Source organism: Entelurus aequoreus, linkage group LG27 (genome assembly GCF_033978785.1).
Source record: "Entelurus aequoreus isolate RoL-2023_Sb linkage group LG27, RoL_Eaeq_v1.1, whole genome shotgun sequence".
In the NCBI taxonomy this organism is placed as follows: domain Eukaryota; kingdom Metazoa; phylum Chordata; class Actinopteri; order Syngnathiformes; family Syngnathidae; genus Entelurus; species Entelurus aequoreus.
This window is the reverse complement of record NC_084757.1, coordinates 16999622-17016612: the sequence shown is the minus strand read 5'-3', so window position 1 is coordinate 17016612 and position 16991 is coordinate 16999622. Positions and strand designations below refer to the sequence as shown.

At 38.2% G+C, this 16991-nt stretch overlaps 1 protein-coding gene across 1 annotated transcript; it reads left to right on the top strand.

The window, feature by feature from the left end:
- The first annotated feature begins 6452 nt into the window (after positions 1-6452).
- Positions 6453-11544, top strand: LOC133644065 (gastrula zinc finger protein XlCGF57.1-like). Its single transcript, XM_062038388.1, has 2 exons — positions 6453-6788; positions 9624-11544. Exons 1-2 carry the CDS (start codon positions 6596-6598, stop codon positions 10832-10834), a joined length of 1404 nt encoding a protein of 467 aa, XP_061894372.1. The 5' UTR covers positions 6453-6595; the 3' UTR covers positions 10835-11544.
- Positions 11545-16991: the final 5447 nt, after the last annotated feature.

Genomic DNA, 16991 nt, shown 5'->3' with positions numbered 1-16991 from the left:
ATGTCCGTTGTGTCCTTGGGCAAGACACTTCACCCTTGCTCCTGATGGCTGCTGCCTAGCGCCTTGCATGGCAGCTCTCGCCATCAGTGTGTGAATGTGTGTGTGAATGGGTGAATGTGGAAATACTGTCAAAGCGCTTTGAGTACCTTGAAGGTAGAAAAGCGCTATACAAGTATAACCCATTTATCATTTATATTGCGTCACACATGGGACACAGGTCTGGACTATAGGCAGGCCAGACTAGTCTTTTACTACAAAGCCACGCTGTTGTAACACGTGGCTTGGTATTGTCTTGCTGAAATAAGCAGGGGCGTCCAAGATAACGTTGCTTGGATGGCAACATATGTTGCTCCAAAACCTATATGTACCTTTCAGCATTAATGGCGCCTTCACAGATGTGTAAGTTACCCATGCCTTGGGCACTAATACACCCCCATACCATCACAGGTGCTGGTTTTGAACTTTGCGCCTATAACAATTCGGATGGTTCTTTTCCTCTTTGTTCCGGAGGACACGACGTCCACAGTTTCCAAAAATAATTTGAAATGTGGACTCGTCAGACCACAGAACACTTTTCCACTTTGCATCAGTCCATCTTAGATGAGCTCGGGCCCAGCGAAGCCGGCTGCGTTTCTGGGTGTTGTTGATAAATGGCTTTCGCTTTGCATAGTACAGTTTTTTTTAACTTGCACACAGATGTAGCGACGAACTGTAGTTACTGACAGTGGTTTTCTGAAGTGTTCCTGAGCCCATGTGGTGATATCCTTTACACACTGATGTCGCTTTTTGATGCAGTACCGCCTGATGGATAGAAGGTCACGGGCTTGCTGCTTACGTGCAGTCATTTCTCCAGACTCTGAACCTTTGGATGATATTACGGACCGTAGATGGTGAAATCCCTAAATTCCTTGCAATAGCTCGTTGAGAAATGTTCTTAAACTGTTCGACAATTTGCTCATGCATTTGTTCACAAAGTGGTGACCCGCGCCCCATCCTTGTTTGTGAATGACTGAGCATTTCATGGAAGCTGCTTTTATACCCAATCATGGCACCCACCTGTTCCCAATTAGCCTGTTCACCTGTGGGATGTTCCAAATAAGTGTTTGATGAGCGTTCCTCAACTTTCTCACTCTTTTTTTCCACTTGTGCCAGCTTTTTTTAAACATGTTGCAGGCATCAAATTTCTAATGAGCTAATATTTGCAAAAAATAACAGAGTTCACCAGTTCGAAAGTTAAGTATTTTGTCTTTGCAGTCTATTCGATTGAATATAGGTTGAAAAGTATTTGCAAATCATTGTATTCTGTTTTATTTACGATTTACACAACGTGTCAACTTTTTGTATAATGCCATAACAGCAACATATTTTGTACATAAAGTAATTCTATACTGTAAACCACTAGTCGTTTTATATACTTCAATGCTTTATATTGTTATATCATTACTTAGCACTCACCATAGTGTTTAAGTACATTGCAATGTTAATGCACTTATGCCGTTTTAAAGATTAGGGTTGTATCCAATTGTCTACTTAATGCTTTTCTGTGAAGTAAGTGGCATGTACAGTGCTTGTTTTGTTTTTTTAACCCTGTTTTGTCATGTTACAATATAGCCCCCCTTAGTATTATATTTTAATATTTATATATATTTAGTCATAAGGTCTGATGCACACAGAATTTGGTGGTTTTGTTTTTAAATACAAGTGCAAACATTTGTAAAATCTTATTTCACTTTGTCATTATATTTTTGACACATTTAGATTTTTGCAGGATTTTGAAGAAAAAAACGGAATTTAATTAATGATTTTAATAGCAATATTGTTATTTTCCTGCCATTCAGTTTAAAATTGTCGTAGTATTTGAAGTCTCAGAGGACCCACGATAGTGTATTGCAAGTGTCTTGTCCAAAATCGAGAATTTTGACAATTTAAAAGTGCTTTATGTAAGCTATTCCGGGAACACGCACTTCTGTGTGTCTGTAGCTTTAATGCTCATGAGCTGTATTTGCGCCTCTCTCCCACACCTGTGCTTTTGAGCAATTAAACAAAGTTTTACGTACACTGTAATGTAACCTTGCACTTGTCCAAGGTAAAAAAAATGCCACATATCGAACAACAAACTAACATCAACAGGGAACCGCATTTTTTTGGGAATTGAAAGAAATCATTCACAATCATTATAAGAGATTCTAAAGATGATTAAAAAAATATGGCTAATTTAAGTCACCATTGTAGCCTTCAACACCTTCTAAAACAACTTCAGAATCTTCCATCGACCTGTTGTCTGCAAGTGTATATATAGTATAGTAACAGACACATTCATAAAAATAAGTAATATGTACAATATTTACCATATTTTGGTCATTTTAAGCATTGCCGAAACGTCTTTCTCCAGCACATTTTTTCTGTTTCCATAGCAGCGCACTTCTGACTTCCGCCAACAAATGTGTGTTCCTACTTGTGGAAACAAATGCGTGTGTGTTCAAATCATGGCAGACTTGGTAATAGACAGCAAAGATGGCTATTTTTGGACTAATGAGGATTCACAACTTTATCTTTTTGAAGCTGAATATACCGAGGAATGAACTACTGGTTATAAAAGCGAGCACAACAGCAGACGGAAGCCAAGAGAGTGAGGTCGGCGTGACTTGGCAGTGTACACGTGAAGCGTGGAGCCAAGCTATGCTGACATAAATGGAGTGCTTACCCAAAAATAACTGGAAAATATTTCCCCGGCCAGTCACTATATTATTGATCATGATACATGCAGCACGTCATGCTTGTTATTAAAACTACATACGTTGTCGAGTTAGCTGTGTACAAACATAACATAAAATGTGGGCTAATACTTTACAGATACTGTAATATGATTGTTCATGTTTTTCAGTCAGTACAGATTGATGTCATATCACATTGTTGTGCATTACAAACTCAAAAGCCATTTAGCTGCTTGCCAATTGAACTATAAATACAGAAAAATCACACTGAGAAGCGCTAGTCGCCACACACACTAAGTCAGTATGAATTGGGGGTGGCGTACGTGAGCTAGCAGGCGCTTGTGGCTATCATAACTTTTACTACGGAAAAAGCTTGCGGAATATGTTTTTAAAGAACATATTTAAAGATTTACACAGAAAAAAATACAAAAAAGATATTTCAAGCTCTGCTAACTGAATGAATGTGACTACAAAGATGACGGATTATCTAGTACAGGGGTGTCCAACGTGCGGCCAGGGGGCCATTTGCGGCCCGCAGCTAATTGTTTACCGGCCCGCCACACATTCTGGAAATGCTATTGCAAAAATTAAAAAAACATTTAAAAAAGTGGAATGAGGTGAAATCTAACTAGAAAAAGTTGCAATGTTGACACAAAGCTACCATGCAGGCTTTTTTTTCTTTTGTCAATCTTTCTTTTTTCTTTTTTTGCCATTGCTCCAAAAAAAAAAAAAAAAATCAATGTTATAATGAATTATTGACCTATTCAAGGCTCCAATTATTTCAAATATTTCACTTTAAAATGTTTTATGTGGGAAATATTGCATATATTGTGTGGTTGCCATACAAAAACATCAACATTTTATTTGACAAAAGAGCATAAAACAAACAAAATAATAGTTCAAACGTAAAATCGACAGATATATCTGAAGTTGAGCTCGTAACTTAAGTGTTGAAAGTAAAAAAATAATAATAAAAATGTATCACTTTCTGAGTGGGGCACCTTTTGGATCCCAAATATATTTAATGGGATTTTATTTATCTTTTCACTGTGATTACTCAAAAATAATAAGGAATTAAAATCAATGGTGTCCTGCATTATTGATATTTTTAAGGCTCTAATTACTTCACATCAAACATTGCTTTCTGAATGTTTTGGGCAGTGGGGGAAATACTGCATATTTCAGTTTTATTATAAAAAACTAAGTTGTCTTTGACAGAAAAGGCATAAAACATTTTTGTTTTTTTAAACTTTATATCAACCTGAAGTTGATATACTGTACAGATTTACTGTAAGCGTTATGTAAATAAAAATAATAATAATTTGACTTGTTTTTAACATTTTAATGACTTAGACCCTTTATGGTCCCCGGGAGCCCTAAAGGTAAAAAACAAACAAAATCCATATATTTTTATATGGTTTGAAAATGAAAAATATCAAAATGGCCCCCGCATGCTTTAATTTTTCCATGTGCAGCCCTCAGTGGAAAAAGTTTGGACACCCCTGATCTAGTAGGAAGGGGATACATATGGCCCCATCCGTCGTGGTTTACCTGACACATGAAACATGACGAATTTAGGGGTGCACTATCCACTTTAGCCGATAGATGTGTTGAATATCTTGAAATGTGTTTTTTAATTCCACATTGTCAGTTGCTATGCAGAGTGGCACTTTACACTATTTTCGGCAGACTGCACTACAAAAAAAAAAATTAACCCCCCCACCTTCCTATCACGCGAAATCCACCCAGGAAAAACATCTACAAACTGCACTTTTAAATCAAACCGAAGGTGACCAGACTTTTATAATCGAAGTTCTTTACATGTATAAGAGCTTTTCCTGGAAAAGGCAGGTGCATGAACTTCACATACAAATAAAAGGTAAGACCCCAAATGTTTTTTAATCTTATAAAAGTAAATAAAATAAGAAATATTAGGTGCCACTAGGGCGGCACTAAAGAGCCGCATGCGGCTCGAAAGCCGCGGTTTGCTGACCCCCGCTGTAGCCTGTATTAACATAAATGAGCGCAAATGAAATTCCAATTAGACGCCGTGTAGTTTTCGGATGTAAAAATGTGGAAATTTAGTCGAAAGAAAAGTGTAACAAAAATGCAATTTTCTGGCTGAGTTGATGTTAGGCACTGCTATTATTCATAACTCCATGTGCGATACTGGGATTGATATGTGACCAAAACCCTTTGTCATTATTAAGATGTATTTATTTCAGTCTGTCCTATTTGAAAACAACAGGTTTGTGAAACAAATAAATATGTAATTAAATGAATAAATAATCAAATAATGAATTAAATGGCGAAACAATGTATTCATGAAATGATGAATTAAAACAGGAAGTAATTAATTAAAACATGGAATAATTAATTTGTCACATGATTAAATAAAATAATTAAATATTGAAAACTTTAATCATTAAATAAATGTATATACTTTTACATTAATTTAATCAATTATACATTAAATAATACATGTATTAATGCATTTCAAATGTTAATTAAGTAATGACACATTAAATACTGTATCATTCTGTCCCATTTGACCCCCCTTACCTAATAATTAACATTATGCATTATCCTGACTGACCTTTTTTTGTCACACGATTAGCGAATTAAGCGTACTTTTGCAGTAATTTACCCATATTTCCCCACAATAACTCCGATATGGTAACAGTAGATAATATAGAGTGATTTGGGGTCCAGAACATCCATCTCCAAGGTTTCTCATTGTCATTCTCATTGAGTGGGTTGAGTTTTTCCTTGCCCTTATGTGGGATCTGAACCGAGGATGCCGTTGTGGCTTGTGCAGCCCTTTGAGACACTTGTGATTTAGGACTATATAAATAAACATTGATTGATTGATTGATTGATCCATCCATCCATTTTCTACCGCTTGTCCCTTACGGCAGTGGTCCCCAACCTTTTTGTAGCTGCAGACCGATCGTTTGAAAAACTGGGGGGGTTTAAGGTATTTGTTTACTTTTATTTTTTTTTTGTCATAAAGAAATACAATCATGTGTGCTTACGGACTGTATCCCTGCAGACTGTATTGATCTATATTGATATATAATGTATATATAGTGTTTTTTATGTTGATTTAATTTTTAAAAAATATATATATATATATTTTCATTTTTTTATTTTTTTTTATTTTTTGTGCGGTCCGGTACCAATCGGTCCGCAGACTGGTTGGGGACCGCTGCCTTACGGGATCGCGGGGGGGGCTGCATGGAGCCTATCTCAGCTGCATTCGGGCGGAAGGCGGTGTACTCCCTGGACAAGTCGCCATCTCATCACAGGGCCAACACAGATAGAAAGACAACATTCACACTCACATTCACACACTAGGACATATTTTGCTTTATTCATTATTAAAGTGTTTCTTATGTTGTATAATTCTGACTCCGTGTAGATGAGATCAAATAACATTTCTAAAAAAAACAATTCTTGTGTTTTCATTAAATACATTGCAAAGACCCAAAATAAATAAGACATTCAAGCCTATGACGATGTATGCACGTTTATGGTTGCCTTGCACAAGCAGTACTTTTCTTTAGATTAAAGCAAAGGTAACATTTTCATTCATATTCACTCACAAAAATGTCAGTTAAAAAATAACGACGTCATAAACGTTATGATGACACGGATTTTGCTTTGAACGTTCAATTATAAGCAACTCTTAAGAGCTAGATATTTCTAGACTCGTTGCTAGTCGCTTAAAAAGGTTTAGAGGCTGCCTGTTAGTGGCAGTGATGTGACGTCACTGACGCACTTTCTGCGGTAAAACAACCAGCGAAGAAGAACAAGGCGGAAGCAAGTGTCACGTCGCTGAGCAATAAAGCTACTGTGATTCTGTTGTTTGTGTAAAAAAAATGTGTAAGGTTCAAATACTGAGAGTGTTGATGGAGCAGCGACTAAATGCCGCTGTTGAAGAAATATTTGGACTGTTTGAAAGAACAATAACAGAATACGAGGAGGAACTCTCTCGGACAAAAGAGGAAAACAAGCGTCAACGCCAACAGCTGGATGCTGCTTTGGAGCACAACGATGGGTCACACAGAGCAGGTTTGTTTACATTTGTTTACCCCGTTATACATTTGTTTTCTTTCAAAAATAATGTCCTCGAAAATTAAAACAGCCAAAATGTTATGTGAAGATATGTCAACAACTCATAAAAATGACAGGAGATGCTTCACCTATAGCAGGGGTGTCAAACTCATTTTAGATCGGGGGCCACATGGAGAAAAATCAACTACCAAGTGGGCTGGGCTGGTAAAATCATAACACGATAACTTAAAAATAAAGACAACTTCAGGTTGTTTTCTTTGTTTAAAAATAGAACAAGCACATTCTGAAAATGTACAAATCATAATGTTGTTGTTTTTTTTTTTACACTTACATGTCGCGGTTAATAGTATTCTACCTTTATTTGTCGTTATTCATACTTTCTGAATAAATGATGTGATAATGTTCATCAGTCAACTCATTGGTGTTGATTTTCAATCTATCAAGATAAAAAATATATATATATCAAAATCAAATTGCAGGATGTTATTTATGTAGTTTGATCATTTTCCTCGACTGGTGCACTAATATATGTGTGTGGAAGTCGCTTCCTAACAGTCCCACTGTCAGGAGCCAAGCGTGCAGGTTTAACAAGGTTTTAATCAGAATGTTTCAACAAAAGTTTTTCTCTCCAGCAGAACGTGACCTCCCAGTCACGTCCGTATCCTCTCTCTCTCTCTGCTCCCGGCCGCTTACCGTTAAAGACAACCGATGATTAGATTAACACGTACCACCTGTGAAATCTAATCACCTGCCAGCTGTGTCTCGCCGTCAGCACTGCCACGCCTCCGTCTGATGGTGATCTGTCCTCCGCACCATGGACAGAGGCGGTGACCTTTAAAACAGCTGTTTATTTCATTCAAAAAAGTTGGCTCATTTTTATACTTACCAAACTCATCCCGCGGGCCGGATAAAACCGGTTCGTGGGCCCGATCTGGTCCGCGAGCCGTACATTTGACACCCCTGACCTATACAGTAATGTTATGTTCAACTTCAAACCAGTTATTACACATTTATCTTAACAAACGTGTTTAATTGAACTGTACAGGAAGAGTATTGCATTATTAAAAAGAATCTTCGAACAAATATTATGCCAATATGTAGTTACAATTAACGCCTGAATACTGATTAGGCCATTATCAATATTATCTGATTATCTGTATGTTGTGTGATCCAGTCGTGACAGGCTGCAGAAGCAAACAAGTCAATAAGGAAATTAAAGTACAAAAAAACATGAAGGAACAGTGGACCGGCATAAAATATACTATTTATACTCTAAATCCTATGTGTCAAAGTCAAGGCCTGCGGGCCGAATACGGCCCGCAAATTAATTATCTATGGCCCCCGGGATGATATTTGATTAGTATTAGAGCCGGCCCGCAAGCCACAGCCGCCTGCTGCTGTTTTGCACGCACCAATATACATATGTAAATATACATATATATTATATATATATAAATGTATGAGTGTGTGTGTGCGTGTGTGTATATATATATATATATATATATATATATATATATATATATATATATATATATATATATATATATATATATATATATATATATATATATACTAATATATATATATATATATATGTATATATATATATATATATATATATATATATATATATATATATATATATATATATATATATATATATATATATATATATATGTATATATATATATATATATATATATATATATATATATATATATATATATATATATATATGTATATATATATATAATGCAGCAGAGATAGGCTCCAGCAACCCCCGCGACCCCGAAAGGAACAAGCGGTAGAAAATGGATATATATGTATATATAGATATATATATATATATATACACAAACATATGTGTGTGTACATATATATAGATTGATAGATAAATAGACTATACGTGTACATATTAAATTAATATAATGGATATGAATAATATAATTGGATATTGAGAGTATGTAAAAGTTCGACTCCTACCTTGTTTACTTCCGTAAAGTCCTTCCTCATGTTTTGTAATCAATCAGAAATATCAAGCATCTATCAAGCACCTACTCAGTGGCCTAGTGGTTAGAGTGTCCGCCCTGAGATCGGTAGGTTGTGAGTTCAAACCCCGGCCGAGTCATACCAAAGACTATAAAAAAATGGGACCCATTACCTCCCTGCTTGGCACTCAGCATCAAGGGTTGGAATTGGGGGTTAAATCACCAAAATGATTCCCGGGCGCGGCACCGCTGCTGCCCACTGCTCCCCTCACCTCCCAGGGGGTGAACAAGGGGATGGGTCAAATGCAGAGGACAAATTTCACCACACCTAGTGTGTGTGACAATCATTGGTACTTTAACTTTAACTTTAACTTTAAAATGCCCCAAACATGGATAAGTGTGGAGAGTGTTTTGCTCATTTCCCATTGTGCTTTGTAATGGATTTAAATTGTTGTGATTTAGAATTTGTTATGGTGCATGGACATTTTGTATAATATCCACAACACTTAGTGAGCTTGTTGTGTTATCTGTGACCATGTCTGTTGTCATTTTGGTTTTTTTGCACCATGACCAGGGCAGGTTGTTTGCATTTGGTCATAAAGGTAAATGCTGCGCACAGTCCCATCCAATGCACAATTAATGGTCAATGACCTAAATTACTCGCATTGTCCACTTGATGTCAACAAAATGGCATTCTTTTAAAATGGTTGCAATCCCCCAGCGGGTAAGATTTCTTATCGAACTCCTGACGTTTCGCGGGCCACTGATTATATTGTATGTCGTCTGTATCGCACAACCCTAAACTTTTTCAGTGCTTCATCTTGTGTCCTTTTTTGTCCTGCAGACATTCAACAGGTGTTGGTGGAGAGTGAAGATGAGGTTTCCCCTGAGCAGCAGGAGTGGCGCTCCAGTTTGGGGCGACAGGAGCAAGAGCGCTCCCACATTAAAGAGGAAAAGGAGGAACTGTGGGAGCAGCTTCAAGAGGCTGACGTCACCACGGTCCCATTTACTGACGTCCCTGTGAAGAGTGAGGATGATGAAGACAAAGCTCAGTCCTCAAAGCTTCATAACAAAGGGGCGGAGCTTTTAACTCAACACATGACAACAGAGGGTGATGTAAACCCCTGTGGAGGATCACAAGCAGACTACGCACAACCGTCATATATGACTGACATGATGTCACACTCTTCTGAGACCGAGGATGAAGACTTTAAAGGTGATATGAGACGTCAGGTTGACAGCAATCGTTTTGAATGCTCCGAATGTGAGCGGACATTTAACCGTAAGGAAAGCATGAAGAGACACATGGTAACGCACACTGGAGAGAGACCTTTCACATGCTCAGTTTGTGTGAGAAGTTTCTCTTTGAAGCAATATTTGGCACGACACATGATGATACACACGGGGGAGAATCCCTTTTCCTGTTCAGTTTGCAATAATAGATTCCGAGATAAGTTCAAATTGATGGTCCACATGAGAAAACACGCTGCAGAGAGGCAACGTTTAACTTCCAGCAGCACAACTCGAGATTATGGAATACACTATGATGGATCACAAGCAAGCAGCGGCTTTGCTCCACTGTCAGATATGAACGACGTGATGTCACGCGCTTCTGACCACGATCACAGCGACAATGCCAGAGAGCCTTTGGAGAGTAAGAAGGACTCCAAAGGAGATATGAGACATCACACTGACGATAACCTCAACTGTTCTTTTTGCAAGAAAACGTTTGACAAAAGGTGGAAATGGAAAAGACACATGAAGTGTCACACAGCGAAGAAACCATTCAGCTGCCCGCTGTGCGCCAAGGGATTCACCCAAAAGTCAGACATGACCATACACATGGCGGTACACACGGGAGAGAAACCGTTTAGCTGTGCTATTTGCGCCAAAAGCTTCGCCGCAAAGAAATACATGGCGATACACATGAGGACGCACACGGGCGAGAGACCTTACCCTTGCTCGTGTTGCGCCAAAAGGTTCACCACGAAGCCGCAAATGGACAGACACATGATGAGAATACACCCGTTCAGCTGCAGCACGTGTAAGAAATAATGACAACACGAGAGGGACAGTGACAAACACTAGATTCTCGACAAGATTCAGTAGTGTGCAGTAGTGATGAGCGAATCAGTACTAAAGTGTTGCATCCTAACAGTGAGGATATTCTGGGTTTTATCACCCAAAGTCAGCTGGGACAGGCTTTTGTGACAATTTATTATGGTTATTTGTCGCCTAACTGGGGCGGTATAGCTCGGTTGGTAGAGTGGCCGTGCCAGCAACTTGAGGGTTCCAGGTTCGATCTCCGCTTCCACCATCCTAGTCACTGCCGTTGTGTCCTTGGGCAAAACATTTTACCCACCTGCTCCCAGTGCCACCCACACTGGTTTAAATGTAACTTAGATATTGGGTTTCACGATGTAAAAGCGCTTTGAGTCGCTAGAGAAAAGTACTATATAAATATAATTCACTTCACAACTTATTTGTTTTGAAAATCACCAGATCTAGTGCTTAATCCTCCATATAAGACTGTGTGTAACATTATTTTGGATGGTAAAAAGTTAAAACTGCAGGTGACCAAATCTTGATCAAGTGCAATGGACATGTCCTTCCTCCTCACCCTGAATTACATCACTGCGTGACAATTATTTTAATCTTGAAGGGTTGTTTTTTTTTTAACTGCTAATGTAAATAAAAACGCTTTACTTGTAAGCTAATATAATGTACCCTTAATAAAGTACAGTTCATCTACTTTTTGAAAATGTCAATTCATTGCTGTTGTGAAGTTAATGGGTTTTTTATATTACTGATTATTAAACTCCTGTAAGATCTTTATTGATGAAAAATACTTTTTTTTAAAGAACTTTCTCATATGTTCTTGTATTGTATATATTTTTATTGTATTCTCTATTGTTTTACTTTCTCATATGTTGTTTAATCACTGTGTACCTTTATTGCATGTACACTATATTGTCAAAAGTATTTGGCCACCTGCCTTGACTCATATGAAATTGAAGTGCCATCCCATTCCTAACCCTTAGGGTTCAATATGATGTGGGTCCACCTTTTGCAGCTATTACAGCTTCAACTCTTCTGGTAAGGCTGTCCACAAGGTTGCGGATTGTGTTCATAGGAATTTTTGACCGTTCTTCCAAAAGCGCATTGGTGAGGTCACACACTGATGTTGGTCGAGAAGGCCTAGCTCTCAGTCTCTGTTCTAATTCATTTCAAAGGTGTTTTATTGGGTTAAGGAAGGTCAGGACTCTGTGCAGGCCAGTCAAGTTCATCCACACCAGACTCTGTCATCCATGTCTTTATGGACCTTGCTTTGTGCACTGGTGCACAGTTATGTTTCAAGAGGAAGGGGCCCACTCCAAACTCCGCTTCGAGTGTGAAACTCCACGACCTTGTGGACAGCCTTCACAGAAGAGTTGAAGCTGTAATAGCTGAAAAAGGTGGACCGACATTAACATTATCTGTTTGTAATATTGGCTGCATTTCTGATAGTTGTTAGTGTGCCATGTTGTTGCAGACCACAGCAAACGTTACCCAGCTTTCAAAGATTGTAATAAATCCATTAGAAGAAGACGTTTCCTTTAACTTCGACACACACGTCTATACCTTTGGCCATTCTAAGACAGTCTTTTCCAGGAGTTATCTCACCCTCTGAGAAGTTTTACTAATGTTTTCCAATGTTGTAAAAATATGTAGAATACATATTACATTTCAACATTTGTGTCAACAAAGATTTTCGTCAGCCTGCAACACATAGTCATTTTGATAGTAGGCTAATATAGCTAATTGTCTCCCAAAACTTTATTAGTTAATGAGGTCATTAGAGACAACAATCTTAACGTCATTGGTCTCAGCGAAACCGGGCTCAAACCAGATTATTTTTTTGCGCTGAATGAGGCATCTCCTAACTATACGAATGCGCATATTGCCCGTCCCCTTAAAAGGGATGGGGGAGTCGCACTAATATACAATGAAAACCTTAACCTTACCCCCAACCTAAGTAATAAATATACCTGTAAATCGTTTGAGGTGCTTACTATGATGTCTGTCGCACCGCTGCGCCTCTACCTGGCTGTTATCTACCGCCCCCCCCACGGCCCTATTCGGATCCACTATGGACTGGACTCTCACAATATTATGCTAGATCCACTCAACGTCCATTGCACCGGTCGCCCAGGGGGGTCCCCACATCTGCGGTCCCCTCCAAGGTTTCTCATTGTCCCATTGGGTTGAGTTTTTCCTTGCCCTGATGTGGGATCGTCGTTGTGGCTTGTGCAGCCCTTTGAGACACTCGTGATTTAGGGTTATATAAGTAAACATTGATTGATTGATTGATTGATTGAATTAGCCACTTACATCATGTGTTGTCTTCATTATAACACTTATATAAGACTTTTAAAGTAATTTTGATAGTAGGCTAATATAGATAATTCGCCACTTAACATCATGTGTTGCCAACATTATAACACTTATATAAGTCTTTTGATTTTTTGCGGCTCCAGACAGATTTTCCAATATGGCTCTTTCAACATTTTGGGTCGCCTACCCCCGGTATATACCAACACAGGGCCCCATTCAGCAATAAGTTCCTAACTTTTCCTTTTATCTTTCTTCCTAAGTAATTTCCTAAGAGGAGTCCATTCAAATTCATGACGTGTTCTTAAAGGGCCAGATTGTTCCCACCTGCTGTTCTTAAGTTGCTGAGTGCCAAATGGTTAGCGTGTGCGTGTCTATCATAATTTGCATATAAACACGCCCTTATTTCCCCAATATGCATATGTAAACACCCTTAATTCCGTAATTTGCATAGGTAAACGCCCTTAATTCCCCATGTAAGAGGCACAATTCCGTCTGAAAAGCCGAACATCAAACACATGGAGAAAACACAAACAGATTACAGAAGAGAAATTTGTATTATCCCGCAGGGGAAATACATAAATAAATAAATATGTCAAAACTTAAATTTAAGAAAGGGGGGACTGTTGAGGTAAACCCGAAGCGGATGAAAAACTGGTCGAGTTCAGAAATGGAGGTTCTACTGCAGGAAGTGGAAAAAAAACAAGTAGTGATCCTCAGCAGTGCAAACTCGGGGTTTAAGGGCACGTATAAAGCTAAGATCTGGGGTACTATAACCGATGCAGTAAACATGGTGTCAAGCGGCGAGGTCCGCACAGTTGAGGACGTTAAAAATAAATGGTGTGTGTGTGTGTGTGTGTGTCTATATATTGATCATTTTGCTATATGTCTGTCTGTCTTATCTATGTCTATCTATGAGATTGAGTTAACATTAGACAATAGAAGTAAGGGAACTTGTCACACTTAAGAACAAATAGGCCACCCTAAGAGTGATCTGGAGCACATGTAGATTTTGTTCTTACCTATGAATTATTTTAGTCGTTTTTAAATCCTTATTGCCCCCACCCGGTCCCTCAGGTCAGCTGATCAGCTGATCCTGGAGATACCCAAATCAAAGCGCAAGCTCAGAGGGGACAGAGCCTTCTCTGTTGCGATTCCCAAACTCTGGAACTCCATGTGAGACAGGCCACTTCTTTGGCTACTTTTAAGACCCTTCTTAAAACCCATTTTTATTCACTGGCTTTTAACCCAGCAAGATACTTTAAATTGTTTTTAAATTTTGTAACTGTTTTTAACTTTTTAACTGTTTTTTATCTAACAAATTGTTCTTAAGATAATTTGCATTTGCTTTTTCAATGTGTATTTTACCTCTGTTTTAAATGTTATTTTTTTTTGTCTGTCCTTTGCCTGTATTTCTTTGTGGTGTACAGCCCTTTGTTCTTCAACTGTGGTTGTTTTTAAAGGGCTTTATAAATAAAGTTGGTATGGTATGGTATGGTATGAACAAATCCCAGCTAAGAAAACATTGGTGAATACAAAAATCTCCTTAAAAACTTCGTAAGTGGGCCTAAGAACAACATTTGTTCTTAAAAACGGTTGCTAAATGTGGCCCACAGTCTGTAACCTAAGTCAGTGTTTTGAGCCCAGGCACATTTTTTGCGTTGAAAAAATCCGGAGGCACACCACCAGCAGAAATCATCATATTTTAGTGGCTTTTTCTCTTTTTTTGGTATTTTCCTGTAGCAGTTTCATGTCTTCCTTTGAGCGATATTTCCCGCATCTACTTTGTTTTAGCAATCAAGGATATTTCAGTTGTTTTTATCCTTCTTTGTGGGGACATTGTTGATTGTCATGTCATGTTCGGATGTATTGGTTGATTGATTGAGACTTTTATTAGTAGGTTGCACAGTGAAGTACATATTCCGTACAATTGACCACTAAATGGTAACACCTGAATAAGTTTTTCAACTTGTTTGAATCGGGGTCCACTTAAATTGATTCATGATACAGATATATACTATCAGATATATACTATCATCATAATACAGTCATCACACAAGATAATCATCAGGGTATATACATTGAATTATTTACATTATTTACAATCCGGGGTGTGGGATGTGGAGGGAGGGTGGGGGGGTTAGGTTTGGTTGTTATCATCACTTCAGTCATCAACAATTGAGAACAGAGAAATGGACATTGAAACAGTTTAGGTCTGACTTGGTAGGATATGTACAGCAAGTAGTGGACATAGAGAGAGAGAGAGAGAGAGAGAGAGAGAGAGAGAGAGAGAGAGAGAGAGAGAGAGAGAGAGAGAGAGAGAGAGAGAGAGAGAGAGAGATCAGAAGGGATAAGAAAAAGTATCTACATTTGATTATTTACATTTGATTATTAGCAATCCGGGGAGGGTGTTAGTTTAGTGTTGTAGCTGCCTGCAGGTGTACTTTTAGTGCGGTTTTGAAGGAGGATAGAGATGCCCTTTCTTTTACACCTGTTGGGAGTGCATTCCATATTGATGTGGCATAGAAGGAGAATGAGTTAAGACCTTTGTTAGATCGGAATCTGGGTTTAACGTGGTTAGTGGAGCTCCCCCTGGTGTTGTGGTTATGGCGGTCATTTACGTTAAGGAAGTAGTTTGACATGTACTTCGGTATCAGAGAGGTGTAGCGGATTTTATAGACTAGGCTCAGTGCAAGTTGTTTTACTCTGTTGTACTTTGTGGACGTCGCCTTTGCTCCACAATAAGTCTTTGCTGTCATCCAGCATTCTGTTTTTGTTTACGTTGTAGCCGGTTCAGTTATAGTTTCGTTCTGCATAGCCTTCCCTAAGCTTCAATGCCTTTTCTTAGGGGCACTCACCTTTTGTTTATTTTTGGTTTAAGCATTAGACACCTTTTTACCTGCACGCTGCCTCCCGCTGTTTCCGACATCTACAAAGCAATTAGCTACCGGCTGCCACCTACTGATTTGGAAGAGTATTACACGGTTACTCTGCCGAGCTCTAGACAGCACCTACCACTCAACAACAACACATTGTTTGCAGACTATAATTACTGGTTTGCAAAAAATATTTTTAACCCAACTAGGTGAAATTAGATAATCTCCCACGGCACACCAGACTGTATCTCATACCCACGATTCGATTCAATATCGATTCTTGGGGTCACGATTAGATTATAAATTGATTTTTTTCGATTCAACGCGATTCTCTTTTCAAAAACGATATTTTTCCGATTCAAAACGATTCTCTATTCATTCAATATATAGGATTTCAGCAGGATCTACTCCAGTCTGCTGACATGCAAGCAGTTGTCAAGCTTATGAGATGCGATGCAAGTGTAAGCCACTGTGACACTATTGTTCATTTTTATTTTTATTTTTATTATAAATGTCTAATGATATTGTCAATGAGGGATTTTTAATCACTGCTATGTTGAAATTGTAACTAATATTGATACTGTTGTTGATAATCATTTTTGTTTCACTACTTTTGGATTGTTCTGTGTCGTGTTTGTGTGTCCTCTCAATTGCTCTGTTTATTGCTATACTGAGTGTTGCTGGGTCAGGTTTGGTTTTGGAATTGGATTGCATTGTTGTGGTATTGCTGTGTATTGTTTTGTTGGATTGATTAATAAAACTTTTTTTTTTAAATACAATTAAAACATTTAAAAAAATAAAATCGATTTTTGAAAAATGAGAATCGATACTGAATCGTACAACGTGAGAATGGCGATTTGAATTCGTATCGATTTTTCCCCACACCCCTACTTAGTACTCACCCTGTAAATACACACTCCAGTACAGTAGGTGGCGGTATGCACCTATAACGTTGGTTACGACCC